Source organism: Cnephaeus nilssonii, assembly GCF_951640355.1.
Source record: "Cnephaeus nilssonii genome assembly, chromosome: 21".
Classification (NCBI taxonomy): Eukaryota; Metazoa; Chordata; class Mammalia; order Chiroptera; family Vespertilionidae; genus Cnephaeus; species Cnephaeus nilssonii.
In genome coordinates, this window is record NC_137092.1 from 13,338,679 (window position 1) to 13,348,341 (window position 9,663).

Consider the following 9,663-nt stretch of genomic DNA (forward strand, 5'->3'; position numbering starts at 1 on the left):
CTTACCTTCCTTTAGCCTAATCAACATCACTGAACCTTTGGGGCAGTGTTTATTCTGGATTAATTCCATATTGTCCTGGACAGTGTGGCTCAGTATTTACAGCATCAGTCTGCACACCGGAGTGGTTAAGTGTCGACCTATGACCCAGGAGGTCACGGTTCGATTCCTGACCAGGGCACATGCCCAGGTTGCGGGCTTGATCCCCAATGTGGGGTGTGCAGGAGGCAACTGGTCAATGATTTTCTCTCATCATTGATGTTTCTATCTCTCCTTCTCCCTTCTTCTCTGAAATCAATAACAATATATTTTTTAAAAAGTAAAAAATAGAGCCCTAACCGGTTTGGCTCAGTGGATAGAGCATCGGCCTGTGGACTGAAAGGTCCCAGGTTCGATTCCGGTCAAGGGCATGTACCTTGGTTGCAGGCACATCCCCAGTAGGGGGTGTGCAGAAGGCAGCTGATCGATGATTCTCTCTCATCTATGTGTCTAACTCTCTATCCTTCTCCCTTCCTCTCTGTAAAAAAAAAAAAAATCAACAAGAAGTAAAAAATAACCGGTTTGGCTCAGTGGATGGAGTGTCGGCCTGCAGACTGAAAGGTCCCAGGTTCGATTCCGGTCAAGGGCATGTACCTTGGTTGCAGGCACATCCCCAGTAGGAGGTGCGCAGGAGGCAGCTGATCGATGTTTCTCTCTCATCGATGTTTCTAACTCTCTCTCCCTCTCCCTTCCTCCCTATAAAAAAATCAATAAAATATTTTTTTTTAAAAAGAAAGAAAATATGTCCAGTAAAAGGAAAATGACAACTTTGGTCTTGTTGCTTTCTTTATGTCAAGTAAGAATATCCCCAAATCTTAGGAAATATACAAAAAAGATGATAAAATAACCACCTTCCTTCTCTCCAGTTCTGTCTTTGGCCTAATGTTATCTCTGTTTTTCACTTCACAGGCTATAACTTCCATTATATTATCAAAGAAAAACAGGCTTTATGTAATAGCTAGTAGCTAGCACATATCTGAGCAAAGTTATTAATCAGAAGAGTTTTATATCAACCCAGAACAGCACACAGAAAGTAACAAGCAAACATACTATTTTGATAATCAAAAGCTTAAGCAACCATGGCAGAAATAAATGACTGATCAAAAGCAATGACATTCCACCTTGGCCATGTGGCTCATCTATGTCCCATACACCAAAAGGTTGCAGGTTCAATTCCAGCGTCAGGGCACATGCTGAGGTAGAAGGCTAAATCCTCCACCCAGGTCCCTGGCCCAGTTGGGGTGCATGGGGGAGGCAACATCTCACACCAATGTTTCTCTCTCTCTCTCTCACTCCCCACTCTCTAAAAATCAATGAATATGTTCTTGGGTGAGGATTTAAAAAAAAAAAAAAGACAAAACAATGACATTCTGATGTCAGAATCTACCAAGGGGACAAAAGAAAAAAGGAGGGGATGGGGTGGTCAAAACCCCCTAAAAAGAAAGCAAACAGAAAAATCTCTTCCTCCTTATAAAATATCAACCAAATAGAACTTAGAGATATTCTGACCACATGACAGTCTGTTTTATCTTTACATTCCCAAATTTCAGTGTACTCACTCCTGTAAACTGGTTTAAGATCATTATTTTTCACCAGTACAGAAGAGTTGAAGGGAAAGGGATCAGCGTACAAACAGCTTACACTGTATACAAAGAAAACAGACCAAAAAAAAAAACCCTCAACAAAAATCCCTACCATTTGGAGTTCTCAGATTACAGCATAATTTACTGGTGGGGTCCTGCTTAGGAAGAACAAACTCACCAGAATCAAGATCCTAAGCAAAAATGCTTCGATCCTGTGTCCTCTGAGGTTTCCCTCAGTAGTTAAGAAAAAGTCAGGAAAGAAGCTGTAAAGTTTCCTCCAAATCATTGTGCTTATGATAAAATCATATCATAAGGATGATAATTTCAGAAATGCTCTGGTGTGAAGCAAAAGGAGTTAGAAGTTCATGATCTTCTAAGGTTTCAAGTTATTTTTCTTGGAGAGTCACGTGATTTTATCACACAGCTCTTATTTCAGGGGAGCAGTGTACACCTTAGTGTTCTAACTTTACTTTCTAACTCCTCCACTGACTTCATTTCTCAAAAACAGAAATACTTTACTGCCTTCACGGCCGTAAAAAAGGGACTCGGTGGCTGAATTTCAAGTTTTTGATGGACTAGTCAAATTAGATGGTCAAACTGTCAACAGCACTTTATCAGGGCTGATTTTATTTTTTAAGTGGTGCCGCCACTGTCCAAATAATGAGTATTGGGACAAAGGAAGAGAAGGAATAAATTTCCTTACTCACCAAACAGCTGAGACTAGATGGCAAACAGCATCACCTTTTATTAACAAAGTTTAAGAACAAGAATACGATGATGGCTACTGCAAGCAGATATTCATTTATATAACTGCTTCCCCCAAAATCCAAACATGGTAATTACTCCAATGGGAAAAGATGTCAAACCTCCCTCAGAGCTTATGGTTTGCTCTATCCTTGGCATTTCACTTGTCATCAGCATCAAAGACCAGCTCTGACTTAATGGCAAAATAATCAAGACAGGGGTTAATAATGGCAGGGAACAACTGTTTTAAATCACCTGTCCGTCCTAATTTGAATGCCAACAGATTTTGAGCCTCCAAAGGTTGTAAGTGGCTTATTTAAAACATCAGTCATTCTGCCCTGAATCCTGACATTCTTATTTTGTATCCATTTTCAACATTGCCAATCAATCTTACTTTTAGTTTTAGAATTCAGAGTTTCACCAAAATTTAAGTGAATTCAACTAAGCATCTAGAAAAATAAATTGGTTTTAGGATAGCTAAAACACACACATCCTTTCTTTGAATTTCTAGCTTTTAACAATTTAGGAAATCATAAACCGTCACTTATTTCTGCCAATATCCTATTATTTCTCCAGGTACCATCCAGAGCACCACTCACCTCTAATCACAAATAAAACTGATTCTTATAGCCTCTTTTGCATCAGGATCAAACATCCTATACTTTTCAAAAACATATCCTTGAGATGAAATCTTGTATTACATTAAATTTACTAAGCCAAAACCCAAGTGAAAATGCAAATACACAAAAGGCAACGTCGCAGAACAAAAAGTCAACATTGCGAATTTGCGCACAATAACCCATGTTTTCAAGAATGTTTATAAACATAATTTTTCTTAATTTCTTAATCCAACTGTATCAATATTTGCCAAAGAAGCAGAGAAGGTGGGTGTAAAAAACATAAGTACAAAAAAGGACTCTAAAGTTATTTATTTTGGACATTTTTACATCTTGACTTCAAATATCAACATAGTAGTCAAGGTTCTGAAACCTAGTATTTGACTTTCTGCTGAAAGCACAATAGGAAAAAACATTTATACGATCTGAATTACTAACTGCAAACCTTAGGATCTGACAAAAAACATACAAAAATATCAAATAGTGACATTAAAAAAGACAGGACTGCCCTGGCCAGGTAGAGTGCCATCCTGATACGCCAAGGTTTTGGGTTTGATTCATGGTTAGGGTTCAAACATGAATCAACCAATGAATGTATAAACAAGTGAAACAACAAATTGATGTTTTTCTCTTTCTCCCTTCCTCGCTCTCTCTAAAATCAATTAATAAGTAAATAAACAATAAATAAAAAAGACAGGACTATCTGAAGTTGTAGAGATGAAAGAGGAGGAAGATGTGTCAGTAAGAGACAAAGAAATACTTTCTTTTACTCCTAAATCTGTCCACCTGGCCAATACTTCCATGAGCTGGAGGCTGAGTCAAATTTTGGGATATACTGCCCTAGCCGGTTTGGCTCAGTGGATAGAGCATCGGCCTGGGGACTGAAGGGTCCCAGGTTTGATTCTGGTCAAGGGCATGTACCTTGGTTGCAAGCACATCCCCAGTGGGGGGTGTGCAGGAGGCAGCTGATCGATGCTTCTCTCTCATCGATGCTTCTCTCTCATCGATGTTTCTAACTCTCTATCCCTCTCCCTTTCTCTCTGTAAAAAATCAATAAAATATATTAAAAAAATTTTTTTGGGATATAAACACATGGCTTTTAAGTTTAACCTAGTTTTTTTAAAAAAAAGATTTAACCCAGTTTCTAAAAAAGAAAATACCTGACTGAATAGTTAAGTTTAAGGACCACACATGACTATTCTTTCTTGGATTGGAGGGGGAAAAGAGGTTTTAAATTAACGACCTACTATATTAAAACAAAACAAAACCAAAAACTTGTAATTTTTACTTTCTCCTTCTTCATACTTAGATGCAACATGAGTTGTTTTGGCTCTCTAATGCTTTTACAAGAAAGGCAAAAATTACCTCTCAATAAACTAACAATAGATGTGCAACCAATGGACGCAAAACTCTGGGGGGTGAGGGCATGTATGGGTGTGGGGTGGCGGGACAATGGTAAGATATGTACACATATAATACCTTAATAAATAAATAAATAAATGGGAAAAAATAAAAATAGATGTGCATAAATAAAACTGCAGCTTATGGAGAAGATATCTGTGACCAGTATTAACTCAACTGAGCTGGAATATGAAAGGTGGAACCCTCTACTTAGCCAATGCAAAATGGCAAGAATTCGATCTCAGGTCTAAGGAAATGTCAGCATCTCAAGTAAAGCATCCAACATCTGGCAGCCCATCCTGTTCAGTGTGGAGGCAACAGTCACTGTGGAACACCAGACGTTTCTGATGGAAGCTCTAGAACAGTTTCTGACTCAAACTCCCCACACACATTACAACACCACGCACTTTCCCTCCCACACACAATCTGTCGCTTTTCTGGTGGGCTCCTCAGACTTCCCTCAATCTTCAATCGTTGCTAACTGTTCTGAGCTATAGTGCCTGGCTCTATTCTCCAAGTGCCACTTTCCCGGTACCACCTAAGATTCTAGTCCATTTCCTATTATGCAATGTTCCCCAGCACTCAGAGCCTCCCCCCTAAGTACCAACATCACCCCTCTCAGCCTCTACTGCAACTCCAGACGTCATCATTCCACCTTCTCCATCTATTTTGGGGGTCTTTTAACCCTAATTTTCCACATTCTTTAGTCTTCCTTCAATACTGCCCATTCCTTCCAAAATTGGTCAGTCTAGAGATAGAAGTCACCAAGGGAGGATGTTTGATAAAATATGTGCCAGCGCACGCGGGGAAGGGGGAGGGGAGGCGGAGGGGGAGGGGAGGGCGGAGGCACCAAGTGAGAAGGAATGACGCATTAGGGGGAGTCTCCAAGGAAAAAGACGTTTCCATCAACTCCCACCGCCAAAAAAACCTCCCAATTCCCTCAATTCCCCAGCTATCGAAAGCACCCCATCACTCAATTCCAAGGCTTCTCGTCTACATTTTCAATTAACTCCAGAACCAACTTGGATTCTACCTGCCTCTCACACTAAGTAATTCCTATTTGTAAGGCCTCCATTTACTTTACTTTTCTCCGCTCCCTTCGATTTCCCTGCTGTTTCCTTCCTATCCCCACTGTCCATCTCCACCCCTCCTGCCCCTATTTCTTCTCCAAGACAGACAACGTTTTTGATAGCTTCCCTTTCCTCAATTAAACCACCTTTTCCTCAGAATCCCCTGCCCACTCAGAAAGCCTATTTAGAACCCTCTGTTTTCCTTACCGGCAACTCGTCAGACATCCCCAGCTACAGGTGCCCTCCCAGGTCTCGCTCCTGCTCCCACCGCACAGCCGCCATCAGCCCCCCGTCCACGCCCCGCCCTGCTTACCTGAGGACGAGGTGCAGGAAGGAACCCCGGGATCCATGGATGAAAACCCGGCCGCCGACGGCCCAGAGGCCGACGCCATCTTGGCAGCCCCCTCCCCCTCAGCGGCCTCACTCCCTTTCAATCCGGCTCTTTCTCTTCTCCGAGTCGAATCTTCCCGTCTCTTCACAAAAACTGCGTTCCGACGGCCACCTTCCCGCCCCCTCCGAGGCCTTTCTCAGACACGTCGGGCAGGCTCCGGGACCAGCTCAGCGCCGCACCACTGGGCTGGCATGGGGACAATCCACGTCTCGTACCCTCTCTGCAACTTGAACCGCTTTCCGCGGGAGCTGCTTTTCCCTTTCACAAGGGAATAGGCTCCAGCTGGCTGCCGGGACCCGCGTCCGCACCAAACCACACCTAAAGCAATAAGGGGGCGTGAGAAGTCCCGGCAGAGCGAACGCCCCCTCCCCCTACTCCTAGCCACAGCCTGTTTATCGCCCAGCCCCGCCGTTCCACTCCCGGCAGCCAGCGAACTCCAGGCACTGCGCATGCGCCCAGCCTCTGGTTCCATCCCACTCAATGGGGGTGGGGGTAGCCCAGAGAGGAGCAAAGCCAATCGGGAGGCTATTACTGGTCACATGATGCAGATCCCTCACGGCCTAACGACTCCACGCCGCGGCAGACAGGCCCTATGGTGGCTCGGTGGGGTCAATTTAGTTCGGCTCTTTTAAAGAACTGGGTTGCGTTGCCTACGCTCATTAGGAGTTGGTTCGACGGGTCCTCTCAATTTTACAGCTTAGGGAAGAATCCCCGATAGACTCGCTGGTGTCAAGTAAGAGACTTTAAGCAGTCAAATTCGCAAAACATCACATGCCACCAAGTATCCTTCCGGCTCTACTGCCTTGTTTACTATTTAGTTTAACGTGCATACATGTCTTGTCTTCCTCCGAATGTACATTTGAAACAGATCTACACTTTGCCTCAAGCCAAAGGCTGGGCACAGTGACAGAGTTCAGGGAATATTTTATAAGTGAATGAAGACCTGTCAAAAAGGAAGGTGATCAAACCATATTATAGTCTTCCCGTGATCCAAGCCCTCAGCCTCTCTGTTATCTATACTCCAAAGGGCATGGAGACACATAGAAGCTCTCCATTCTAGTCTAGTCTTCATTCTAGTCTAGTCTTCGTACTAACCCTGCTCATTTTTAACAAAGTACCCTGGAGGCTGTGAACTCTGAAGACCTCTTTCTCTGAGGAGACTGAACTGGAGAGCAACCACTGTGTTTGGTTCACTCATGTATCCTCAAGCTACTCAGGTGATGTGACTCTGTACGTCGTAGGATCTCAACAATTATTTGTGGAATGAATAAGTGAAGAGGAATGGAAAAAATCCTAGGTTCGGTAGCCCCAAAATGGCCTGGTTATTCTCTACCCGATTCTTTCTGGGTCCTCAAAAAGGAATCTAGGACCTCACTGGCCAGAAAATAGCCCTAGACACTGACTACTGCCTTCTACCTTTCCTTCATTGAGATTTATAATAATTGTTTCCCTGCTGCCACCTGCTGGATTATTCATCCTCCTTTGGGTAGTGAAGGGTAGACAAACTTCCAATGATCGGATTGCATTTGTAATTCCATAGCAATGGAAATGTGCAGCACTGAAGTATTTTATGATTGCCTATACCAACACCCCCTTTACCACCAAACTAAATAGTACAAAAACTAGACAGCTGGGCCCACACTGTCTAGCATAGGATTTGGCTCCTAGATATCCAATAAATATTTGTTGAAAAATTACTTTTGTTTCCATAAAAGGCATGGAGTTGCTACCATTTCCTGAGTGATTTTAGAAATTAGCTTTAGAGTCCTGGCTGGGTAGCTCAGTTGGTTAGAGCAAATCCTGATATGCCAAGGTTTGGGGTTCCATCACCCGACCGAACACATGCAAGAATCAACCAATGAATGCACAAATAGGTGTAACAAATCGATGTTTTTCTCCCCCGCCCTTCTTCTCTCTTTAAAATCAATAAATTTTTTAAAAGAAAGAAAGAAATCAGCTGTAGAGGTAAAGTTGTTTCTGATTTAAAAACTGGAAATGGACCAATAATGGACTCACTATGGCAGTAGGTCAAACAGGGGGGTTTCTCCCTGGGATTTGATCTATGAATCATCCCAAAAGAAGAGATCCGTATTTTGCAGCTTCTTTCGGGTCTTTGTTTCTATTTTATGGACCCAAAATGGCTACGTGTATTATGTCAGTGTGTTTACTTGTCTCCCTCATAACACTGTGAACACATAGGGCAAAGATTACATCTTATCCATTTTTATATCTCAAGGATCTAGAATAGCCCTAACCGGTTTGGCTCAGTGGATAGAGCGTCAGCCTATGGACTGAAGGGTCCCAGGTTCGATTCTGGTCAAGGGCATGTACTGTGGTTGCGGGCACATCCCCAGTAGGGGGGTGTGCAGGAGGCAGCTGATCGATGTTTCTCTCTCAACGATGTTTCTAACTCTCTATCCCTCTCCCTTCCTCTCTGTAAAAAACAATAAAATACATTTTTTTAAAAAAGGACTGAAAATAGTGCCTGGCACAGAGTAAATGCTTCCTGAGTATATGAATGGATAAAGGTAAAATTCAAAAAATTGGGCTAGTGGTGCCTCCCATCTTTTTTCCCTAAACCTTGTCTCTGCTCCCACTCCCACTCAATTGCTGATGTGCTCTGAGTCATGGAGCCACTCTTGCCCAGTAACATTCCTGGCATAGCAGAACCTCATGATGTCACAGGGTGTGGAAGTAGGGGCAGAGCAGGACATGTTGGCTTGGTGACTCCAAGGAAATGGAAAAGGGAGTTCACCAACATAGACTTTGGAAAAGGGGGGCAATCCAGTTATCTCAAAATAGGGACACACACACACAGTCTTATTAAAGTGAACTTCATGTCTTAAAATGGTTCCTAAGGTCAGAATGGAGGGGCTAGGGGCTGCCAAGATCAACAAAGAGGCTAAATAAGAGAATGGGTACCTAATCATTAAATTAGTCATTCATTAATTCATTCACTGAATTAACATTATTTAGCCCCAACAAATGTCCCACACACTATGAGAGTTCTTGGTATACACAGATAAAGTCCCTGCCCTCAAAAAGACCACAGACTAATGAGAAAGACAGACACATAAATCATTAGAAGAAAATGCAATAGGTGCCATCATAGAGTATGTACAAGTGCTATGGTTTGACAACCATATTTTCTGAATAAAAAAAAAAAAGGGAAGAGCGCTGGCCACTGTGCTCAGTTGGCTGGGTGTAGTTCGTGCATGGAAAGGTTGCCAGTTCAATTCCTGGTAGGGGCACAACCCCAGGTTTAGGCTTGATCCCCCATGGGGGCATGCAGGAGGTGGCCGATTGGTTTTCCACTCTCACATGGATGTTTCTTTCTCTCCTTTTCCTCTCTCTAAAAATCAATTAAAAAATATCTTTTAAATTGGAATAAACATTAACATAGAGGCTTGACAATACCACAGACTATTTCAGATTGGAACTATTCTAGAGAATCAAGGAGGCGTGATTTCCGTGACTATGAAAAAAAGAACCGAAGGGTTGTGCAGGAAGAGAAGAATGGGTGTGCAGGAAGACTTCATTGTCCTATGGAATTATAATTTTCCCAGGTAGATAAGAAAGGAAAGGGGTTCTCAGGAGAAGGAACAGCATGGAAGCACGACAGAAAATTGGGTGTTAGGGAAGTGATACTAGAATAGAATGATGTGGCATAGGTGAGGCTAAAAAGGCAGGGAGAGGCTAACCTATGAAGGTTGCTGAGTGCCATGTTAATTACTATTAGTAATCACCTATTAAATATCTATGTGTGTACTCAATACAATGTGAAGCAGTTTATTAGGATTATATCTCTTAATCTTCTCAAC

At 42.6% G+C, this 9,663-nt stretch overlaps 1 protein-coding gene across 5 annotated transcripts in view; it reads right to left on the minus strand.

The window, feature by feature from the left end:
* PIP5K1A (phosphatidylinositol-4-phosphate 5-kinase type 1 alpha) overlaps nt 1-6,287 on the minus strand; it is a 39,911-nt gene extending 33,624 nt beyond the window's left edge. For all 5 annotated transcript variants that reach the window (XM_079760630.1, XM_079760628.1, XM_079760629.1 and 2 more), the window contains exon 1: nt 5,765-6,287. In XM_079760630.1, the coding sequence (XP_079616756.1) occupies nt 5,765-5,843 (79 nt within the window). In that variant the 5' untranslated portion in view covers nt 5,844-6,287. The remainder of the gene's footprint in view (nt 1-5,764) is intronic.
* Nucleotides 6,288-9,663: the final 3,376 nt, after the last annotated feature.